Source organism: Diadema setosum, chromosome 11 (assembly GCF_964275005.1).
Source record: "Diadema setosum chromosome 11, eeDiaSeto1, whole genome shotgun sequence".
Taxonomy (NCBI): Eukaryota; Metazoa; Echinodermata; class Echinoidea; order Diadematoida; family Diadematidae; genus Diadema; species Diadema setosum.
In genome coordinates, this window is record NC_092695.1 from 36005070 (window position 1) to 36030971 (window position 25902).

The 25902-nt window shown below is 38.2% G+C and overlaps 1 protein-coding gene across 1 annotated transcript in view; it reads left to right on the plus strand.

Annotated features, from left to right (window-relative positions):
• The first annotated feature begins 204 nt into the window (after positions 1-204).
• LOC140234801 (protein furry homolog-like) overlaps positions 205-25902 on the plus strand; it is a 124289-nt gene continuing 98591 nt past the window's right edge. Inside the window, exons 1-3 of the mRNA XM_072314837.1 lie at positions 205-1267; positions 7053-7571; positions 24840-25057. Coding sequence (XP_072170938.1) covers positions 7541-7571; positions 24840-25057 — 249 coding nt within the window. The 5' untranslated portion in view covers positions 205-1267; positions 7053-7540. The remainder of the gene's footprint in view (positions 1268-7052; positions 7572-24839; positions 25058-25902) is intronic.

Here is a 25902-nt window from a genome sequence, read left to right on the forward strand (position 1 = left end):
TGACAAATTTGTTTTATCTCTCATTAAGGAGAAATGATGGTTATATCCTGGGGAAGATATAATTGTGAGTTGTATTCATGTTAGTGGAAGCATAGTGTGCTCTTCATTTCTACACCAATATCAGTTGATTACTGAATTTGTGTGATAACATGAAATGCATGAATATTCATCATCCTCATGAATATGCATGACTCCCAGGGTAGTAATTCAAGTGTGCACCTAAATGTTCATACATCACAAAAATTAAGTTCTTTGGTTGTGTGTTCATAAGTTTGTAGAATCATTGTTTTGTAAACAATGATTCATCTATATATAATAGTTGATTTATATTACAGAGTTTATATGAAGCAGTGGAGTTTTAGAGTACAATGCAAAGAAGTTTAATTGTACAAGATGAACTGTTCACTCTGTGGAGTAATATGGAACACTGGGAGAGCTTCAGTAGTAGCCAAGTACTGAGAGGTGGAACCTCCCAGGAGCTCAGGAGAGCTGAGTAAGTTTTGTAAATATTTCTTTTATTACTTCCACTACATGTGTGACTTGTATAAGAAATTAAGCACAGACACATCCTGTGTGTAGTAGCCACATACCCAGAGAAAGGTACCTAGGCATGTAGCAATTTGTTTTTGTTGTTTACAGTAGGTTTAGCTCCGTTGTGTGTGTAAGCGTAAAATGTGCATAGTGTATACACACGCACACACAGGAATGTCGATCACTGCACAGCAGTCAGAGTGCATTGGCATAAATGTATCAATTTGAAATGTATCATTTTTAGAGCTAGGCATTCTTGCAGCATGTGTGTATGAAGTTTGCAATACACTATACACTATATTCATAATCACAGAGAGTATGTGAAGTTATGAATGAAAAGTGCAATGACAGTGTGGGAAAGAATTTGTGGCAATGTTTATGTTGACAAAAAGGGGAAAGACCTATTGCAATGTTTATATTAGTATCATAGTGCATTGTTGCTACAGAGTATGTTAGGATAGAAAAGCACTACACATTATGCATAATGGTCATACAACTTGCACATTGCTAGATATACGCTTGTCAAAGAATGTGTGATATGTGAATAATTTCTCAATATATTCTGTATAGATTTAGATGAGAAATTAATGTAAAAAATGTAAACACGAGAAATATGTGTTTTGTAATATTGTATAGATTTTACATATAGGCTTAAATGTAAATTGTTATCTTTTTGTAGATGAAGGACTTGGTTACTCAGCTGGTTGGAAAACCAGAGCGATGAGGAGACAGTTGGGTGAGTCAGGATGGCTCGATGGTTCATATTTCTATTATATGGAAATTATAATGTACTTTCTTGACAGAATACAGTTTATGCTTTTGTGTTTCACAAAATGAATATAACAGAATGTTAAAGCATGTTATTGTGAAATTTTGTACAGTGTTGATGCATTGAATATCTCACAGAGAAGAAAGAATAAGTTCCATATTGTTTTATTGAAATTGTACACTGTATGTACAAAGAAATCAATACAATTAGCATATTGTCATGCTGTTTCTTTGCCCTGTTTCTGATTTCTTTAAATCTCACAGGGGTCGTCTATTGTAAGGACAAGGTCTCTTCTCTTGTTTAGAGGTCATCTCTTTTACGAGTGAACAAGGTCTCTTTTAGATGATCATCTCCTTTAGTGGACGTGGTCTCTTCTAGTGATCGTTGTCTTATATTCGTCTTTTAGTGGACGAGAACTTTGGATGTCAACTTTTAAAGGACGTAGTCTTTAAATGAACGTCGTCTTCAGGTCGTCTCTTGTGTAAAGGAACATCTCTTTTAGAGGATCATCTCCTTTAGTGGACGTGGTCTCTTTTAGAGGTCAACGTGTTTACCATAGTGTTCAAGCGGTCCATTGCAGTCTTCGAAATAGACTTTACCACAGCGTTTACCAGTTCATATGTTTGACAGTCGTCAATACAGTCTTAGGTCTTTGTATTACAAGTTTTGATCCAGAGTTTGTTATGAAATTGTAAATAAATTCAGTTTATTTCAGTTATATCCTACATTAGAGTGAAAGTGTAGTGGTTTTACCGTCCCACGTGAAAGCCGGACTACGACAGTATTATTCACATTTTTATTTAACAATACGTACAGAATAGCGGACCGAGTTTCTGGCAGGTTAAGGCCTTTTTTGAAGGGTATTTTTTAGTATTTTAGTAAAACGGGCAACAGAAATTATTGTTATTATTATTATTTTTTTTTTAAATTGGAAGAGGTACCGAAGGCCTCTTGCCACTGCGTCACAAGTTTGTATAGTCTAGTGGACAATTACCCTAGTCGTAAATAACCAATTTTATGCAGAAAGTTTGCAACCACCAAGAGGACCCGGTTTGCGCCAGGGCCAGGGGGGTCCAGCTTGCGGTACCCCACACAAAAATGTCCCCTGATTTCTTCAAACATTAACATTTTGCAAAAAAAAACACAAAAAAAAAACATTTTTTTTTTTTGATGGTCCAACTAGTTTTCAGCTTGTTAGAACACTTTATTTGGATTCATTATTACCCCGATCCTTCACAATTTTATACTTACAGTTTTTATGCCTCCGCCACGAAGTGGTGCCGGAGGCATTATGTTTTCGGGTTGTCCGTCCGTCCATCCGTCCGTCCGTCCTTCCGTCCGTCCGTAATGAATTTTGTGGACAAGGTAACTATCGAAACCTGTTGAGGTATCCTAATGAAACTTGGCATGTATGTGTATTAGGGGGTGAAGTTGTGCCTATCAACTTTTGGGTGCACATGCTCAAGGTCAAAGGTCAAAAGGTCAAGGTCAAATACATAAAATTTCACTATTTCCACCATATCTATTGAATGCCTGAAGATATTTTCTTGAAACTTAGTGTATACATGTATTACCCAATTAAGATTCTCTGGTGAAAGTTTGGGTCATGAGGTCAAAGGTCAAAAGGTCAGGGTCAAATACATAAAATTTCACTATTTCCACCATATCTATTGAATGCCTGAAGATATTTTCTTGAAACTTAGTGTATACATGTATTACCCAATTAAGATTCTGTGGTGAAAGTTTGGGTCATGAGGTCAAAGGTCAAAGGTCAAAAGGTCAAGTAAAAATATTAAAACTTTTTTTTTTCTCCATACCTTGGAAAATTGTTCAAGGTATCTTCATGGAACATAGTATATACTTATACTGACTGGAAGTGATTATCTAGAGAATGTAGGGTTCATGGGGTCAAAGGTCAGGGGTCAGAGGTCAAGTGCAACACTTCAAAATTTTACTATTTCTCTCTTATCATGCAATGCCAGCAGGGTTATTTTTTTTTACACTTGGTGTATGCATACATGTGTAACCTAATAGAAATTCTCTGGAAAGTTTTTTTTTTTTCTTCTTTTTTTGCCTCAAAGGTCAAAAGGTCAAAGATCAAGTGAAAGTGCTGAACTAACTTTTTCCTCCATATCTCGGAAGTGGCTCAAGTTATCTTGAAACTTAGTACATACATGTATTATGCATGTTCTACCTGAAAGTGATTATCTTTTGAATTTTAGGGTCAAGGGCCAGATGAAAATGGTAACAATTTACTATTCAATTCAGAAATTGCACTTTTTCTCCACACCTGTACCTTGAAAATTACTCAATGCCTAAATGTATGAATGGGTCAAAGTCGAGTTAAAGTCCTTAAATCCCTAGATACATGCTCTCCTATTCACCCAATTAAACCTAGGTCAAGGAACGTGAACATTCAACACATTTGTGACAAACTTGTCATTTCAATATTTTGCCAATTTTGTGAAAATGTAATCACACATTGTCCACATGTACTATCTAGACCTATTGGGAAAATCATGCATTATGGCGGAGGCATACCAGTCGCCAAAGCGACATTTCTAGTTCAAGATTGCATTCATTTCATCAATTTCCACCCATTTTGACATGTAACATAGCGTTATAATGTGCAAATCCCATAGGGGTGCCACAAACTGGACCCATCCCCGGCATTTTGGTCACTGTTGCAATCCTCAAAACTGACAAAGGAAATGAATTATAGAATATCTAACACAATCACAGATGGAATCCTTACCATGCCAGGCCTCTTTTGATATTAAGATTTTGTATAAAGATACAAACATGGGATGATGGTGGTTGCCTAGCAACAGAAGATAATCTTAATGTTTTGTTAAGAAAGTCATACTTTTTTTTAAATGGTGTGACACAGATGGTTTGAATTAGAATTATGAAGGCCATCGTCCGAGTTATTTCATTCTTTTGATATCAAAAGAAAGCTCTTCAGTTGCTCTTCAAATGAAACAATTTAGAAAAAAAAAATACCCCTGTACTTCTTAAGATATGGTTAGATATTCCTAGGGGTGCAGCAAACTGAACCCCAGCAGCAAACTGGTGCCCCAACTCTAACATTGATCATAATGATTAGAATTACAATGTATGTTCAAGTAATAAATGTCCTGATTTTGTGGAATTAAAACTAAAAAAAAAAGAGCAAAATCCAGCTTACCCAGTCGAGCGTAAAAAAATTACACCAAACTATTCACTTTTACAGTTTTAATAAAAGACATAAGTGGAGTTTTAGGAAAAAGCAGAGTCTGTTTAAAAATCATTAATATTTTAGCTTCAGTGCTATTTAAGATAGCCACTAAAATGGCTGCCAAAAATCTTGAAAATCTCAAAATCCGAAAGGATGCAAGAGTTGCATCAAATACATTCAGATTCAGCACCTTTAAAGGTAGGGAATCCCATTTGCATGCTTAAAGGAAGAGTTGTATAAATACAGTGGTATGTTGAAGAGAGTATCATTTTAGAAACTCCCATAAAGTATTGAAAGTGGAAGGTAACATTTTAGTACATTTTTATTGACCATTAGATTTTGAATTGAATTTTTTTCGGGGCTCACCGTAAATTCCAGTACATTACTAGGCTACATTTGCAGACCCATGCACTGCATGTGTGTCCATCATGTATATTTTGTGAAGAAAGTTCATCAAAACTTACAAACATTTTTATATACATTCTTGCCACACACTCTTTATGTTATTACATCAGCTCTTATACTTTTAGATTTGCGTTTATAGATAAAAGATGCAGAAGACTGCAACAAAAAGGCTTAAGTGTGGCTGACACACAAAACTACTGAGTAGTTGAGTTTTGTGCATTATTCAAATTGTAGATAACTGTTGACTTCCAAATTTCTCAGCAGTGGCCTAAACAAGTCCCCTGAGGTTCATATTTAATGTTTTGCTGCATTTTGGGAGGTCTGTAAAAGGTATCCCCTACCTTTAAAATAAGGTTAAAACCATCAATTCATTATCAACTTATTCAGCTTTTATAAGGAAATATTAAGATTGGTATTTCAGTTTTTGATAGCTATCTTGGTATTTTTATCTTAAATTCCTCAGGGATGCAAAAGTTGCTTCATTGAGATTCGGATTCAGCATCCTTGAAGTGTAGGTTAACACCATTGATTTACTTTTTTATTACACCATTTATAAGGAAATGCTTATAAATATCAAAACTTAAGTTTTTATCAGCCATTTGAATATCTCAAGAACCTCAGAAGTGCAAGAGTTGCATCACCAAGATTTAGGGTCAGCACCCTCAAAGTAGGTTAAAACCACTGCATTTTTTTTTTCCATTAAAAATATTGAAGGAAATGTATGGGATATCTTTTTTTTTTGGGGGGGGGGGGGGGAGGGGGGGGGGTTGGGGGGCATGTCATGTGCAAACATGTAGAATGTTGTTTATATAAGGCTGTAGTCCTAATAGAGTTCATCAGCGTTGTTCCGACTTCATTTTTTTAGTACATTCCATGTATGTTTCAATTTCATAAGGTCATGTTTATTGGCTTCCTTATTGCCCATCATACATTTGTACTATGATAGGAAGTTATGCAATGATATAAGAAGGCCGTGAGTGGGTTAGATTTCTTAATCTGAACTACTGAAAGTGAAATACACAATTCTGTGTTGTTGTTTTTGTTGCTGATTTTATGATTTAAGTGTGGACATGGTACCATACAGCCCAGACAGTACTGATGAGGTTGATGAGAATTGCTCTTAAATTGCTAGAACCACAAAAGTGAATTTGTGTCACCTACACAAAAAGCTGGGTTTTGTTATGCCACATTTAATGCAGTGCCCTGTGGTTTGTGTTCATACACTGTAGGACTCTTTCAAACACCTAAGTTAAATAAATACAAAATGTAGTTCTTTACATGATTATGCATCAAATTCATGCCTTTTGTGTTTGATTATAGTACTACATATGTTGAAATGTATTCATGTGTGATTATTCAATACCTGTTTACATACTGTATACAAAATTCATGTATAGTATGCATGTACAGGTGTATGTGAATATAATCAGCTATCGAAAATGGCTGTGCCAAAAGTTTTTGATAAGTGTCTTAGTACGGAAACATTTAAGATGAGAACAAGAAATTGGTTTGTACAACTCTCTGTTTGAACTTTTTCACCTCAGAGGCTGTTTCTTTACAATTTTCAAAGACTGTTGGTGTAAATTTGGCTTCAGAAAAGGTCAATATTCCTCATACACTGTATATATGTAGGAGGCACCTATATTGAACTTCACATGCTGTGAGGAAATGATGTGATAATTCTGGTAAGGTTGTGCGCTACTCATATACCACAACTGTACGCACATATATTTGCATGCTGTTTTGCAGGTAACCAGTTGGGATGCTTCCAGATCCAGGCAGCTGCCATATGACTCGTTATTGAATAGTTCCCTTCCCCCCTTTGTTTTTGTACATCCTCTACCGAAGTTTGATGATAGAGATCTTGTATAGTGCATGTGCAACACTCATGCATTGTGTGAGTCACCTCATATGAGGATCTTGCCCTCCGTAGTAGGATAAGGTGAGTGGATTAATGCGAAATGACCTGCCCAGGCCAGAGTGGGGGTGAAGCATTGTCTGGAAATGTACCGCAAAACTGACAAAATACTTGCCGAATACTTGTTGTTAATATGATGCAGTGTGCATTGGAACATATTGGTCCGATGTTGATGTCACAGACATCTGTTTCTCTTTGAATCTATTTCGCAGATTGAACTCCTGATGACCTGGAGATGGCCTCATACTTTTTGTGATGTAATGTAAAGAGGGAGTGTGTATTTTTCGCGACCGTACTGCAGGATGTGACAGCACACAGGCAGAGTGTGACATCACCAGACAATGAACGTTTCAGAGGGCCCCCCTCTGACACCCCCAAGAGTGGAGTGGGTCGCCTTCCTGGAATGGTCGGAGTCATGCTGGAGAGTGATGTGTCCAACGGCCATCAAAGGGGATTGATGCGTGGGAAGGATTCATACCGTGTAAAACACAAAACTTGTCACTGGAGTCTACAGTGTGGACACCCTGTGATATCAGCTGACTCTTAGTGATTTTTGTCAATACACGCTGAAAATTCCCCTGGATATGTGTGTTTGACAATGTTTCATTCTTTAAAAAACATTTTGATTTTCTGCTGCTCATCAAAGTGACATAGTGCAATTTTGGAAGTCATGGGAGTTTACTTCTAGCTCCTGAGAAAGATGTCTTCGAGAAGAAGTGAAGATTATTCAGGTGTGTACAGCAATGTCAACTATTGTAACTTTTTTTCTGCCCGTATTGTTATGGATACCGTGTGTGTACATGTTCATTGTTTACACATAATCTCCATGTATGTCCTTTTTATTTCTGGCCTCAATATTTGTCAGATTTGTTAACGCATGCATAATATTAGCAATAATACTCTTTTTGGGGAAATGATATTTCAAAAGGGAGGAACAATGATAGTTGTATGACAATTGTACGTGCACAATGTATAATGGTGGTGTGTACATACAAGTTGATACACTACTGAGATAATTTACATCAAGGAATATATAAACTATAACATTTACATTTGTTGCAGTCTGTGTAAACCATTTCTTGTTCTTTGCTTGTCAATTTCAAAATTTTTCTTTCTGAAAAGAAATACTAGTTCGAGTGGAGCAGTTGCCTACACTGAACACTAGTTGGCACTGTGGTTGGCACACCACTCTATTGAACACATGCGATGAATAACAAACGTGATGAAACATACAGTGTAGTTCATCCATTGTACTGATTTTCCTTTTTATCTGCAAATATTTTCAGAGATGAATTGAATGCCTTCATTTATTTTTCTCTCCACACATCACATTTTTGAATCAGCAACGAGTTCCTCCATGCCGTAAGTGAAGGTAGTTTTGAATGCTGATGCCAGCCTCGAAAAACGGATTATGTGCCCATACATACTGTAATTTGATTAGGACTGGAGTAGATCTCATTTGCATCATTTTGTGGGAATTTAAGTGTGCAGTCTGAGGTGTATCTGTTTAGCCTATCAAAAACAAGGCAACAGAGTAAATGCAGTACATGTACAATGGGCTGTACACATGCATTGTAGCTTGTCAACTGAATAAGATAATCTCCCCGTGTATGCACACAGTCATCCAGTAGATTAATAAACAAGAGCACAGGGCTAACGTGGACTGGGAGGATGACCTACAGCTGTACACTGAAAATACAAACACTATCATCACTAGCATGACTCACTGGATGAAGGGTGCGTTGACGTGACTGTGATGAGTGGAGTCAAACAGACAATGTCCGTTGCAGCGCAGTCTGTCTCCACGTGCCAGGATAGTCATGGCAATACAGTGTGTAATGTTATTTGCAGTTTATTTCAACAGCAAACAGTGTATTTACCTTAAATACAGTAGAGCAAGAAGAAGAAAACTTCATGAAAAAGAAGCAAAAGGCCCCCAAAGCAAAGACATGTACATTTTTACATGCATTTTAACAAGGGGAGCAGTTATCAGAGAATGAGATCAGCCTGTTTCAGTCTTAAAAGATATTGCTGTCTACATTGTTGTGTTGGCACACCCTATCCTTTAACAGTGTCAGTACTAATACAGGGCTCGACATTCGCATTGGCCCGGTACCTCAGTAACCAGGGCCACTAAAAATTGATGTCTGGCCACCGAACTGGCACAAGGGCTATTTTTTGGTGGCCCGGTCAGGCAACTACTGTTCAAAATGAATTTTACTTTTCTTTCTTTTTTTTTTTTCGTTGTTGAGCCAATGGCCTTTTTTTTTGCAGTCTAAAATTTTTGTGAGTTAATTGTTCAATTAATTGTTAATTGTTTAGTAACATTCAGTGCATACATATTTGTAGTGTGGACAAGAACTTTCTGATGCATTTCAGTTTCATGAATCTTGGCTCCCATGATATTCACAAAATTAGAATGTTCATGAACATTCCTCATTTTACAGTACATGTACTTAGTGTCAAGCCCTGGCTAATATATCATGTGCAGTACTTCTCTTGGATCTGGGTCAAAATAGTGCACAATGAAATCTTGCTCATGTACCTGACCATGATCCCAGGCCAAGTTTGGCACAAGTACGCTGTAGGTACTACTGAAATGCTGTATGCTGCGGGACATGTACCCTGAATTTTTTTTTTCTTCCTCTGGTTTTGCCCACATCCTTCACTTCTGAAGTTTATTGTAGGCATCGCATCCTAAAACTACTTGCATGCCATTAGGTCAGGTGCATCAGTGCAGTAAAAAGCATGGTCTGAGTTTGAACAAAGCCAAATTATACAATGCACTATTAAGACAGCTTCATCCACTTTCCAGTTTGGATTTTAATTCTGACACGACTACTGGCAACCCTTTTGTGAACAGCAGTTTCTTATAGTGGCATTTTAAGATGCTGGCTCTTATAAAGGGTGCAGAGGGACTTGTTTGGGTATGAACAAGAACATACAAAATTTGTATTCCATTTTGTAAATTACAGTACAACATGCTTGAAAGCTTACCAGGTATCACACTTTCTAGTTTGGATTTTAATTGTGACATGACTACTGGCAACCCTTTTGATTTGTATAGCAGTGTCTCAATAGTGGCATTTTAAGATGCTGGCTCTGAAAGGCTTAATAGGGACTTGACATCATCATCATGTGATTTTCAATTGACACAGTGCTGTCAATCTCTTCAATATTCCTGTCAGTCTTCTTGTTAATGCCGTGGCAGGAGCTGTAGTACTTGTATGATGACATCAAGGTGTAGAAAGGTGTACATCTTGTACATACCCTGTACATTGTAGTACATTGCACATGTACACATGTACTGGGTACAACTGAAAAGGGGGGGGGGGAAGGCATGACAGAACATGAAAATTGGAGACTGCAAGCATGTACTGTACATGTATGCAAATGTATAAAGTTCATACAATGTTTTAAAACTATTTTTTTAAATCTCTTTTGAGTAAGTAAAGGCACAAAATATATCTTGTGTACATAGTATTTCCTGTAAATCCATCACACTGTAGTGTTGTCCCATGGCTCAGACTGCTCATAAACACTAGCAGCTGGTTTCTCAAAACAGAGAAGGCAGCAAAATCAAAACCAATATCTCCATTATACAGCTATAGCTTTCTGCTTTGGTTTTAGTTGCCTTGGGAACTTCTAAACTGAAATGTGTCATGGGATTGGGAGAGAAAACTGGGGAGGAAAGAGAAGGAAGGGTGTTGTACGGTACATACAGGTACATGTGTCTGTTTGTTGGATGACTTTCTGACATTCAAACTGCTGTGTAACTCTCTCAATACACACACACACACACACAGTGTAGTACAATTGACTGGTCAAGAAGTGTTGTCTGAAAAATTTCAGAATTTCAAAATGTGATAACTTCCTTATTTATCAGATCTTTATCATTTTTGCACTGTTTTGCAGGGACTTTTTCCCCTCTTTCTTACAAAATTGATACAATTTTGGAGTGGATTTCTCCAAGTAGAAGGAGAGAAACATAGCCATGGAAGCAAAGTACAGTGCTACAGCACAACTCGAACTTCCATAGCATTGCTGAGAGTGTCAATGAGTGGACTACACCAGTCTATCTGTGAACTTTTGCAGGTACATGTACACTCACAAAATTTGCTAGTAAAATCAGGGATACAGCTTCATTTATATGTACATGTACATGTAGATCCTTCTTAAAGGTAGGGGATACCTTTTACAGACCTCCCAAAATGCAGCAAAACATTGAATATGAACCTCAGAAATTTGGAAGTCAACAGTTATCTACAATTTGAATAATGCACAAAACTCAACTACTCAGTAGTTCTGTGTGTCAGCCACACTTAAGCCTTTTTGTTGCAGTCTTCTGTATTTTTTTATCTATAAACACAAATCTAAAAGTATAAGAGCTGATGTAATAACATATAGAGTGTGTGGCAAGAATGTATATAGAAATGTTTGTAAGTTTTGATGAACTTTCTTCACAAAATATACATGATGGACATACATGCAGTGCATGGGTCTGCAAAGGTAGCCTAGTAATGTACTGGAATTTACGGTGAGCCCCGAAAAAAATTCAATTCAAAATCTAACGGTCAAAAAAGTGTACTAAATGTTACCTTCCACTTTCAATACTTTATGGGAGTTTCTAAAATGATACTCTCTTCAACATACCACTGTATTTTTCTCTTCATTTAAGGCATGCAAATGGGATTCCCTACCTTTAAGTTAGAGAACTACCCATCATTAAAGATACTGCACTCATGTGCATGTACAAACTGTACACTGTGTATTGTGACATCAGCTGTGCACACTGTACAGTATTTACCATAGTATTCAAGAGGATTTTATTTTCATAAATTTCACAAGTTGGGTGCTATTCACAAATTTAACAATACATGAAAATACTGTAGTATCTCTGATCCCGACATGAATGTGACTTGCACGCATGCATTTCTCTGTTCATTAGTACTGTACTCCCCAATCGGGAATTAAACCACTCATGAAATAGTTGGGAAGTCCCAGTTCGTAAAAAAGAAAAAGACTCTGTAGATACAAAAAAATGGCCTTTACCATGGTACAGAATAGAGAGCTCCCCATTGGTCTACTTTAGTGACTGCCGGCTGCCATTCTTATCAAATTTGTGAAAGTTTCGTTCACTAATGGCAGAAGAATCAATACGACATTGTACATGTATATTGTGCGGGTGTACATCTACCGTTATGAATGTTTTGCTACCATTTTCAGTAATGAGATTATGAGAAAGTGATGAATTATCTTTTGCTGTAATTCATATTCTTGGATGCTCATTATGCACATACCTGTATTTTAGTCTTTAGTATGTAGTGCTGTAATACCTGTAGCAGCCTTTAATTAGCTAATTAATAAAGAAACAATGTTTATTTAGATCATGTTGGATTTTTTATTTTAAAAAGGGACTGTACAGTAGTGGTTGAGGTGGGGATTCAGGTTTATAATATTCCTAAGTGAGATAATGAGAAACCTCTTATGAAATATGAAAGAGCATGTAATTTTAAGAAGGATTCAACATTTATTTGATGAAAATTGGTTTTCAAATGGCTGAGATATCAGAAAAAGTTATAATAATAAATGGCGACAGGTCACACCTTTCATTAGCATCTCTTTGTTTCACCGTGTTTTTGGATATGTCAGCCATTTCAAAACCAATTTTCATCAAATAAATTTTTGATACCCCTGAAAATTGCATGCTCTTTGACATCTCATAGAGTGGTTTCTGAATATCTCGCAAAATGTTAAAAGCTACTGTAAATCCTCACCTCAACCAAAACTGTACAGTCCCTTTAATTGTCAATGAGTTGATCTCATACAATGTATGTATACATATATAGATTTTACAAATCCATGTAATAGCTGTGTAATCAAAATAGTCATGTTCACAGACTGTACTGCATTTGATGAGACGTCATCCTGTGATGTATGCAGACAGTGCTGTGGAGGGTCATTATACCACAGTATACAGCCACGGAGATGTACTGTACAGTAGCTATGGTACAGCCTACACCAATGTTGCCTTTGGCCAGGGGTTGTGTGCAGCTGAGGTGCGATGCCGTGTACTCCAACCTCCGTCCAAAGGTGTTTACACCTGAATATGCCCAGATCGCTACTGCAGGCATCTCCTACGTCTGACCTTATCAATGTGTCCAGGGATGTCAAACTCGGCATTTGATAGGCACGAAGACATAAACATAATTGTTGTACTTGTACAGTACATGTACGTGCAGGCTGTGTGAGGCCAGATGTTTAGAGAAAGGATTAGTTAATGAACCTGACAGCTTAATATTTCCCCATAGTTGGCCAAACTGTGATTGGTTTGTTCAAGGAGGTACGAGAGATGACTCGTACCTCCTTGGTTTGTTAATCTACGTGTAACAACATGATTATACTCACTGCATCAATTGGTACATGTATTTTTCATTTTTTTGGAAAAAAATATAATGTCTGACTTTCCAGTACTACTACTAATACTAATATTTAAAAATTTCCAGTGGTTTAAATTGTGTTATAGCTTATAGCAATCATTTTTTATTTTTTATGCCTCTGCAACGAAGTGGTGGCAGAGGCATTATGTTTTTGGGTTGTCTGTCCTTCCGTCCGTCCGTCCGTAATGAATTTTGTGGACAGCGTAACTAAAAAACCTTTTGAGGTATCCTCATGAAACTTGGCATGTATGTGTATTAGGGGATGAAGTTGTGCCTATCAACTTTTGGGTTCACATGCTCAAGGTCAAAGGTCAAAAGGTCAAGGTCAAATGCTAAAAATTTCACTATTTCCCCCATATCTATGCAATGCCTGAAGATATTTTCTTGAAACTTAGTGTATACATATATTACCCAATTAAGATTCTCTGGTGAAAGTTTGGGGTCATGAGGTCAAAGGTCAAAAGTTCAAGTAAAAATGTTAAAATTTCACTTTTATCTCCATATCTTGGAAATGGTTTAAGGTATATTCATGGAACATATAATGCATGTACTGACTAGCAGTAGAGAATTTTGGGTTCATGGGGTCAAAGATCAGGGTTAAAGGTCAAGGGCAACACTTCAAAATTTTACTACAATGTATATCCCTCATATTTATGCAATGCATGCAGGATTTTTTCTGTTTAAACTTGGTGTATGCATGTTTAACCCAATAGAGATTCTCTGGGAAGTGTTTTGTTTCTTGTTTTTTACCAAAAAGGTCAAATGTCAAAAGGTCAAAGGTCAAGTGAAAGTGCTGAACTTTACTTCTTCATCCATATCTCGGAAGTGGCTCAAGTTATCTTGAAACTTAGTACATATTTAAAAATGCATGTTCTGCCTGACAATGATTCTCTCAATGAAGTTTAGGGTCAAAGGTCAAGGGTCAAAGGCCAGATGAAAATGGTAACAATTTACTATTCAATACAGAAATTGCACTTTTTCTCCATACCTTGAAAATTACTCAATGCATAAACTTATGAAGGGGTCAAAGTCAAGTAAAAGTCCTAAAATCCCCAAATACATGCTCTCCTATTCATCCAATTAAACCTACAATGTAGGTCAAGGAAGGTGAACATTCAACACATTTGTGACAAACGTGTCATTTTCATATTTTGCCAATTTTGTGAAAATCTAATCACACATTGTCCACATGTACTATAGACCTATTAGGAGAATCATGCATTATGGCGGAGGCATATCAGTCGCCATAGCGACATTTCTAGTTTTTTTTTTTTTTTTTTTTTACAGACAGGCAAATACGTGTGGTTTTTAGAAAAATGCAACTATTTGATAGCATTATATCAGGGCTAGATGATATCAGCATTTCTTTAGAATTTTGAAAAGAGGACAAAAACAACAAAACATGCAACAAGAAATCAGATGTAAAATAAAGCAAGTCACATTCCAACAAAGAAAAGAGTCTTCTTCCTCCTAGAATGCCACAAGAGACAAAGTCGGAAATGAAACTTGAGCTCTACCTACTCCTATTTCTCATGTGTGTTCACCACTTGATTGAGTGATTGATGAGGAATGAGAAAAATTGAGTGAGAGAGAGAGAAATGAGCCCATAGTCCACTGCAAGAGGAGTGAATATCAAGCGTTACAACTTAACGTGTTGTTGTTTGGTTTTTTGGGCAATCTGTGAGTACAGCAAACGTTTACTACATGTGTCTATACTCTTACAATGTAGCTTGTATGCATAGTGCAAAGCAGAACGACAGGTTGGCATTTGTGTACTAGGGATTTGTATTGATTGCTTTAATATAATTGCCATGTAAACATCTAGATGGTTACATGTGTGTATGGTACGTACAGTGTACCAGGTACAAGTAAGTCACCAATCTGCTACAACTTGCAGCTGCAGGAAATGTAACCTTCATCATGTCATCGGTGGGAAGGAAGTGTGCAACACAAATTAAAACATACCTTTACGTGTGCAACAGCAAGTGAACAGTTAAAGGGAAATTCACTGAAAAATTGTTGTATGTTGTACATTGTATGTGGATTGAGTGATCGCAGCAATATTAGGAGATCACATCAGTGAAGTTTCAGGAAAATTGGACAATCATAATTAAAAAGTTATGACTTTTTAAAGCTTTGGTGCTGCCATTGCTGAATGAGAAGACTACAACAGCTTGTGACATCACTGCTGTACAACAAGATAAGGAAATATGAAAGAAAACAATTTTAAGCATATTTTCAACTTTCCAGCATAATGAAAGAGCAATTAACTTTAATACCTCTTTTAAAAAGCAGGGGGAATGATGTTCCCACTAATACAGTGTCAGAAACAAGTCAAAGGAATGTGACCTTTTCATATAATGAGATTGTGTGGAATTTCCGTTTGTTTGCCAAACAGTATTATGTACAATTTTATCCATCATTATTCTGCAGTAACAGCACAATATTCAATGATGGTGGCGCCAAGACGTACAAAATGTGTAACTTTTGAATGTATCATCCTACTTTCCTCAAACTTCACTGATATGTTCTAATATTTGCACATTCTATCAGTCCACATGTACACCTGTATATTTGGGTAAATTTCCCTTTAAAGTGAAGGGGAACAAGTGGACAATCCAAATGATTACAGTTAGAATACACCAAAGCTTAGTCATCCCCAAGTAGTTGAGTGTGCACTGGTATACAGTACATTACAGCATAAATTGTTCTGCATCAGACTCTGTGAATTACTGGTAGGTGTTGTTTTATTGTGACCATGGAGCTACTAGTTAGTAGCTCCATGTTGTGACCGTGGTTTTTAGAGAAGCAGTGATGGTTGGGAGGGGGAAATCAGATGGACTGTTCAGCTTGGATCAGATGACTTGGGCAGGATGCACAGATGACAGAAGTCAAAATGGGTTTTTTCAGGATTCCTCATGCAAACAAATTATGTGGCTCAGATCCACTGCAGGAGAGATGAGAAGATAGCCCAGATATATAGTGAGCAGACTGTCCCCATACACCACAGAATACAGTGCTTCACAAATAGTCACAGTTGTATTGCACACTATATTCATTCATCATCTGTACAGGTACTGTACAGTACCCGTAGGTAAAAGTATACATGTGTGCTCCAGTACTGTACATGTACATACAATGAATGTTCATGTGTGCAATGATACATTGTACCTTAGCCGAAATTTGCCCGCATTTTATTTATGAATGTACAATTACAAAACTGTATGTACATGTAATCTTGTCATGTTTAAAAGTTATTTTTTACATTGTATACAGTACACAGTGTGTGAACATACAAAAATGAAAGATAATGTCTTTCAGTGCTAAGTTTAAATCTTTTTGGAGGCAAAACTGTGAGCAAGGTGTACTATTTACAACTGTAAACATAAACATCTGTTTGGCCGTTATCTCTTCTCTGTGTGCCACCATCACAGTGAATCACCTGCAATACTTTCGTTCCCTATCATTGTATTGATGTGTAACCTCTACAAGAAATAAATGGCTTGTATTATTACTTTCCAGCAAAGAATATATCGTACTGCTGCTGTATGTACAAACTATGACAGCAGAATTGATTCTTCTTTGTGTTATTGCAGAATCATACATTTGCTTTCTCTGCTTTGTGCAGTGTCAGCTGAATATGTGAAGAAAAAACATTCTCGTACCATGTACATGTAGCCCTTCCTGTAATAGCATTAAACTTGACAAATGGAGGCTTGATGTGTAATACTGGAGTGTACAACGGTGTATGAGCAGAATTCAGCTTGAATCTGATTACCATAGCAGGCATGAATTATGATGTTTGCTCCGCCAGAGCCACACCGCGCCTCGTTTTTTGCTCTGGGGCTAAAAGTTCGGAGGAGAGCACTTGGGCTTGCCATCATTATGCATGCTGACGGCATGTGTTCGTTGGCTCACCGGGGGTCATCAGGAATGGTATGGGGCATGGGCGTAAATCCCGGGGGGGATGGGGGGGATATATCCCCCCCTGAAATGGAGGAGGGGGGGATGGCCTGTACAATCATCCCCCCCTGAATTTTGAGGAAAAAATGGAGGAAGCAGAAATGTGATTGTAACAATTTTGACATAATAAAAATATTGCATGACGTTTGTACGCCGGCCATCAGACAGGTAACATAGCTGAACAGTATTCTATCTTGTAGGAAAATGTATACATAATTTTCTCAAGCGCTCGCTCGCTTCGCTCGCTCGCGAAGAAAGTAACATCGACATACAGTCACTGTAAGGTATGGCTCAGACGTTGACAACGTCAAATAGTATAGGCCTACATGTAAACATGCTATGACGCGAGTAACTGGGGACCATCTGCAAAATATGTACGAAAACAAACAAACAAACAAACAAACAAACAAACAATAACAAAAACTATATCGTCGTAATTGAACCCCCTCCATTTCCTGAATCATTCCTGAGAAACGACAGTGACTGATTACTCAGTCAGGATACATCTATGGGCATTCCCAGGGAAGATCAGGGGCGTCAAATCTATCTGGGGGGGGGGGGGCAAAGGGGCATTTGCCCCGCCCCTTTGGAAGTGTTTAGGCAGACAAATCATTTATCCCCCAAGCAATTCCCGAGATGAGCACAAATCTCGAACTTTCTTAATGGAAAATTGTCCAAATATCCCCAGAACTATGCACCAGATCGTTGTATTGCAATCATAAGCATGCAAAAGCTCCGCTATACAGGATCCCTTGCGATAAACTTTGTACACTTTTGACATTGACGTATATATCCCTAATTCATCAAAGAGTGTGCAGCAGATCTTTCACTTAAAAAAAGCACCCTCATATGCAGAGACGTCGATCGGGGGGGGGGGGGGGGGGGATGGTTCTCCCATAAAAGTGGGACAAACAAAAGCAAAAAATATAGCTACAAACGGCAGTTTTTGGAGTGTAAAACATCAAAATTTTAAAGCTCGCTCGCTCCGTTCGCTCGCATTCAACCATAATGCCATTCTCCTGATGTTGCTGCCAGTGACTGACAGCAGTTTTCGGTCGGTGCGCCCCCCTCAATTTCCAAAGCGAAAAATATAGCTACGAACGGCAGTTTTGGGACTGTAAATGTGAAAATTTTGAAGCTCGCTCGCATTCAATCATTATGCCATTCTCCTGATGTTGCTGCCAGTGATTGACAGCAGTTGCGCCCGGTGCGCCCCCCTTAATTTCCAAAGCGAAAAATATAGCTACGAACGGTAGTTTTGGGACTGTAAAATGTGAAAATTTTGAAGCTCGCTCGCTTCGCTCGCTCGCATTTAATCATTATGCCATTCTCCTGATGTTGCTGCCAGTAATTGCCAGCAGTTTTCGCCCGGTGCGCTCCCCTTTATTTCCAAAGTGAAATAATACAGCCACAAACGGCAGTCTTTGGACTGTAAAATGTCAAAATTTTCAAGCTCGCTCGCTCCGCTCGCTCACATTTAACCGCTATGCCATTCTCCTGATGTTGCTGACAGTGATTGCCAGCAGTTGCGTCCGGTGCGGCTCCCCTTAATTTTCAAAGCGAAAAAGTATAGCTACAAACGGCAGTTTTTAGACTCTAAGATGTCAGAATTTTCAAGCTCGCTCGCATTTAATCGCTATGCCATTCTCCTGATGTTACTGCCAGTGATTGACAGCAGTTGCGCCCGGTGCGCCCCCCTTAATTTCCAAAGCGAAAAATATAGCTACGAACGGTAGTTTTGGGACTGTAAAATGTGAAAATTTTGAAGCTCGCTCGCTTCGCTCGCTCGCATTTAATCATTATGCCATTCTCCTGATGTTGCTGCTAGTAATTGCCAGCAGTTTTCGCCCGGTGCGCTCCCCTTTATTTCCAAAGTGAAATAATACAGCCACAAACGGCAGTCTTTGGACTGTAAAATGTCAAAATTTTCAAGCTCGCTCGCTCCGCTCGCTCGCATTTAACCGCTATGCCATTCTCCTGATGTTGCTGCCAGTGATTGCCAGCAGTTGCGTCCGGTGCGGCTCCCCTTAATTTTCAAAGCGAAAAAGTATAGCTACAAAGGACAGTTTGGGGGACTGTAAAATATCAAAATTTTCAAGCTCACTCGCTTCGCTCGCTCGCATTTATTCGTTATGCTATTCTCCTGATGTTGCTGCCAGTAATTGCCGGCATTTTTGCCCGGTGTGTCCCCCTTAATTTCCAAAGCGAAAAAATACAGCCACAAACGGCAGTCTTTGGACTGTAAAATGTCAAAACTTTCAAGCTCTCTCGCTCCGCTCGCTCGCATTTGACCGCTATGCCATTCTCCTGCTGTTGCTGCCAGTGATTGACAGCAGTTGCGCCCGGCGCGGCCCCCCTTAATTTCCAAAGCGAAAAAGTATAGCGACAAACGGCAGTTTTTAGACTGTAGAATGTCAAAATTTTCAAGCTCGCTCGCATTTAATCGCTATCAAATAGCGGTCATTCTCCTGATGTTGCTGCCAGTGGTTGACAGCAGTTGCACCTGGTGTGCTTCCCTTAATTTCCAAAGCGAAAATATAGCTACAAACGGCAGTTTTTGAACTAAAATGTCAAAATTTTCAATACAAAAAGATCTATACCCCCCCCCCCCCCCCCCCCCGTTTGCTTCGCTTCCTCACAACCGCTCCTCCTATAGGTCAAATCCTTTTATTATTTATTATCCCATTTCAGGCCTTCACAGTGATGTCGCACAGGCGGAGCAAGAGCTGAAATACCACGATTTAGTCTTTCAATAATATATTGTGAATATTTCATTTTCTTATTTTTCTTTTAAGAAAAGAAAAGAAAATTTTCACCAAAAGTGTGCACCAGATCGCTGAATTTCAGGTCTGAAAATGCAAAATCTTCCTCGTGTGGGAGATCGATTACCCCCCCCCCCCCCCCCTACACACCCTCCCCCCTTTCGGTCGCTCCGCTCCCTCTCACAGATATTTAAAAAACAAAAAAATGTCTTCATACTTTTAAGGTCTGATTTTCCGTCGAAAGTCATCTGACAAGCAAAAAAAAAAAAGCAACAAGAACAAAAAGTAATAAAAAAAATATTTTTGCTGCCACTTTCCTCCCACTTTATATTTCATGCAAAAGAGTGGGACATCCGGTCCCTGTAAAGTGTGTGTGTGTGTGGGGGGGGGGGGGGGGGGGGCACCAAGCTTCTTCCCCCCCCCCCCCCCCCCCCCCCCCCCCCCCCCCCCCGGTCCGGTTATGGGCTTGTAATCGTGGTGATGGTGACCATCCCCCCCACTCCTCAGTACGGATTTACGCAGTTGGTATGGGGGAAGGGGAGGAGGGGAAATTTACTCTGCTTTGCACCCTCTACAAATGTTGCAGCTACATCACATAATTTCTGTTGAATTATTCTATTGTGTGAGCTTCATTTTACTCTGTATGCACACTGTGATAATCTGCAATGTACACGTATCAGCAAATTAATGTTGTTGTAATGTGACCATGCATATATTTGTTTGAAACTACACGCCAGAGGTAGGGTGCAACAATTGCATTGTATTCTATCTGAGGAACACAATTATACAGGTCTACAGTTTTAATACCCGTCTACAGGTGTACAGTAGCAATCATTATTGTGCAATTGTACTGTACATTTGCAATGTACATCGTACTCAGCTCTATCAGAAAAATGAAATAATGAAAGAATTAGCATGCACAGTCATGTGTTGATTGAAATATCACAGCTGTCATGATTGATATTCTGGAGAAAAAAGAAGAAGATATTTCAGTGTACAGTGTACTGTACTACCCTGCTCTGCTCTCTCTCTCTCTCTCTCTCTTTCTCTCTCTCTAGCCTGGATGTTGGATCCATGCAGACACTTGCCAGTGTATTGTCTGTAATATCTGTAGACAATATTACACTATGAATTGTAAAATACAGTCTGGCAGGCATTCAATAGTTCATAATGCCTTGACACTTTTGGATACAGTGTGTGTGTGTGTGAGAAAATAAGGATGTCATCGTAGCATATCGCATACCCCTGTGATGCGTAGGAAAGAGGGGGAGGGGGGATTACAGACTTGTAACAGCTGTGGAATTATTTGGAATCGTCTTTCATTGATGTAACCCAGTTATTTAATGAGAAGTGATTAATTACAAGTTGTAGGAGGTTGACTGACCTCAGAGAAAACCCATGGGACTCTCCTCAAAGGGGTTTAACAACATGCAGAAAAAAAAAACGCTTACAAATTTTGACAATCAGTGATACAAAGTGATAACGAGTGTTTTGCATGAAGCTATCCCACAGTGCTGTAAAATCACTTGCCCGCTTGCCCGTACAGGGCAACTTGGATTCACAGTTGGTAGGCAGAATTTAAAGTAAACAATAACCTGCTCATTGTATGAGGACCTGGCCTGAATGCCTGTTTTAAAAAGAATGAGATATACTGCATTGTAGGCCTATTACATACATGTGTGTACATATATTTCTTGTGTTTGTAAAACTTTATATATATTTCTGTATATCTCTGTGTATTTCTTGTGTTTGTAAAACTTTGAACTGTAAAAGCTGATATTTTCGCGTACAAATATTTTCACAAATGAGAACGTCACAGACATATTCGTGAAATGTTGTTTTTGCAATTTGACACCGAGGCTATCGTAAGTGCACTAATGGCTGTCAGTTTGTGATATTTGTGCATGTTGTTACATTGGCAGCCCAACAGTGATTTGTGAAGAGTGCGAAAATTAAACTCTCATGAAAATAACCGCTTTTACAGTAACCCATGTCAAGTTGTAGAACTGCTTGCAGGTATCACAGCATGAGATGTAATCTTTTTTGTGTTACTTGGTAACACTGGAGGTATGTCTCCAGGTTGCTGTCAGAGATAAAATCATCGGCTGAGAATGATAAGGGCGTTAAGTTGCCACTAAACCCATAGTGTTCATGACCACTTAACGCCTTCTTATTCTCAACAGGCGAAATGGGGTTAATAATCTTTTCAGTAAATTTAACATGCCAAGAGTGATATGATAAATCTACGATACAGCTGAAAAAAAAGATTTTATCTCAAAATTCAGTGCGTAAATTTCTGACTAACTCTACCATATTACCACACAGCTGTATGATTTGTTGAAATGTCTCACTGTAATTATCATTTAATGCTCTTTCTATGTAAATGAAATGCTCTTCATCTACAAGGGATTTATATGGGCAAGAGATAAAGAATACACAAATGATCTTATCAAATGTTCCAAAAGTACTTTCAGAATCGTTGAGTTTTATTCCATTTTTGTTTTTCTCTCCATAAAAATTAGTGAGAGGGAAAGTTGGCCCCAGTGTCTTAAAATTTGGTGAGTACTTTACTCAAGCACATATCGCTGCAGTGAGAACCACTGACATCACGTAAACATGCTTGTTTACTCCAAGTAGTGCACAACATCCAGGATGTACTAATTTATGCATCAACCTGCACCATACACAATGTACATAATCTATGGTAAAGCCTAGCCTTCTGTCCAGTTGTTTGTGTCATATGTTCATTCACTGGTGACGGTTGTTAATCTGGGGAAGCATCAGCAGTGTTCACGTCACTCACCACTGTATCAGCGCACATTTAGAGCAGAGTTCATCATTATTCTAATTAATTCACTGTGTAGGGAGGATCCTTCCCCCCCCCCCCCCCTCCGAGGTACTGGGTGGCCATTCACCCTGCCAAAGCATTTAAAGGGAAACAGTCCATTTCATGTTCAAGAGAACGTCAATGAACTCTCCCATTGCTGTGTACATCATGAAACATTGCTCTTTTTTTTTTTTTTTTGCTGGTAATTCAACAATCTTTTTTAAAAGTTATTATTGCTACATGTGTATAAGCACAAATGCATTAGATGTCATTATTTGAGATTCATTTCATGCACAAAATGTCTTCATTTTATTTCTTCTTGTTAATTTGTTTAAAATTAAGAATTAAAACGTTATATTTGTGTGCAAATCAAGTGGAAGCATAAGAAATAAAGACATAACCTCATAATGCAATTTGCATACATGATTGTGACCAATAATGTTTTGTTATAAATTTAAAATTCTAATGACATAAAACATTTATTTTGTGTGTGTTTAATGGAATTTTCACTCATCTGTTTTGTGTTTGATTCTGCACAATTTAACTTGAACATCAATCAAGTAGAGTTTCTCTTTCAAGTGTGCTTTGAACACTTAGAGGGCAACTTAAATGGGTGAACAGTGTGTGGAAAAAAGTTACGTACAGTACTGTACATGTATACAGGTACATTATGCCAAACATACATTGCACTGTATTATACATGTAAATGAAATGGAATGTTGTTCTTTGTTATGTAAGGTGAACATTGTGTTTTTACATAGAAAACTTATTGACAAAAAAAAAAAAAATCCATGTTTGATGTGTGATATCAAAGAAGCAATAGAGGTTTAAATAACGTTTGAAGCACATGCAGTGTGGTAGTATGCCCTGTTATAATTCAATGAACATTTGCTTCTTGTAGGTACAGTAACATCTGAGAAAGGGGGGGGGGGGGTGGAGGCAACCCCGAGTTTCTGTTGCATCCTAGTAATGATATATGTACCAGTACCGGCAATGTGATATACACATGTGGTTTAATGTCTATTTCACCATGTGTCACATTTGATGTTCAGGTGCTGATGTATCGACTTTGCAATCAATTAAGACAGGTGTCGTCTTTTTTTTTTTTTTCCATACTTCGTTATAGTGGTACCAGAATCATCAAGTTTGTGTTAGGTTGGTCGTTTGTCCATTTGTCTATACATTTCATTATCACCATTTCCTTTTCTTCCTAGATAATGTGAGACTGACTGAGGGTATTGTATGGAAACTTTGTAAACAGATTTACATTGTATGTAGGGATATGAAAAGAAAGCAAAATTCGGGTCATGAAGTCAAAGGTCATGGAATCAAAGCCAGAAGCCAGAATTTCACTTTGCGTAGGGCCTATTAATGTACTTCATAGAACAGTTGATATTATTTCTGATGAAACCGTGAGCTCCGGAAAAGGCAATGACAGTGTACTGTGTCCATATTTGGGCTGATCTGGCAGGTGTAGTTTACAAGCGCTCTACCTGTAGGTCAAAGTCAAATGTTGTCAATTGTTGGTTTGATATGAGAAGTACAATGTGCCTATATGTGATTCCCTTGAAATACAGCACAGGCAGATCACAGCCACAGCTGTAAATCACAGCCACAGCTGCCATGAAATAAGCCAGCTTGAATGCAGGGGTAGAGCTTTTCAATTTATCCTGTGGAATGGTGTAATGTCCCCAGGTCGTCCAGTAAGAGTATCTGCACTTTTAGCTCTTTCAACAATTCAGTCACAAAGCCTCTAATTTTTCCCCAAACCTGTCTCACCACTTGTACCGTATCTCTTGTTTCACAACATATGAATATAACTTACTGGAAGTTTTATTCCTGTTAAAAACACCAGCTTTTTAAAAGAGTAAAGATTTGCTGAGTAAATATTGGTTGCCATCCCAGTCACAGTATTTTCTCACAGTAAAAGTTATTCACACCACTGGAAATGAATACTGTTTGGCAATGGTTCATTTTTGTCTTATTGTTTTATTGCTGTCCCTGAAGGCTCCACCTTGAGCCTTGCTACCAGCACTACCTCAGACACAGTCTCGTTGCCATGGATACGGAGGCCAACAGAGGAGGACAAGCAGGACTCGGCGTCCACCACCACCATCCCACTGGACACCAATGTGAAGCCTGGCCAGTATGTCCTCCAGAGTCTGTTTGCAGAGTTCACCATCCAGGCAGAGCGCAAGATAGAGCGCATCATGACAGAACCACTGGTAATAAACCACTCTTCCCGTTCTTTACCCTTTTCAATATTAACCGTTTTACTATTACAGTCAAGTTTTATTCTGCATATTACCTGTAAATGAAAGATTGCAGGTTGTTTCTGACAACCAAAGTCTTGCCTGACATAACAACAACTACAGCATTCAAACTGCTTCCCATGATTTTATCATTAAGGATATTCTAAATACATGATATTCATATGAAAGGATAGACAAACTTGTTCCATTTTCTTAGAGCAAAAATATCCAGAAACATAGAGATATGGGTAAACTTTGCTTGTGTGCTGCCTTCAGATCAGGGCCCCATTTCATAAAAAGTTGATATGATAGCAACTCTTGCTGGAATGGCAATTGCCATGGTAACGACAAGAATCTTTTATGAAATGGGGCCCTGCTCTTAAAATCACCTTTGGGTATTTAAAAGAACTTGTCAGCACAGCTATTAGACAAATTTCTTGGACTTACATGTCATTGACTGTAGACAGAATACATTGATTATATAGTGAGTATTACTTGTACCTCATACCAATTATGATCAAATAATATTGCAGGGATGATAGAGTCTACATTCTATTCAGTTCCTAAATATTTCCAGAGCTTTTTGGCTTAAAATATGTATATCAGCACCATAGACGAGATGAAGATATATAGCTCCAAATAAAGAGTGTTGACTGTGAGTGATACATTGTTAGCTGGCACATACACAAGATTCTAGGGCATTGATTGTTAGGGGGGAGGGAACTGGTATCACTTTCAATAAGTGGCACATTGAGCATGTGTTTTTGTCTATTATGAACACACACTCATATTCACATCCTTGTGCTTCTGTGTTTCAC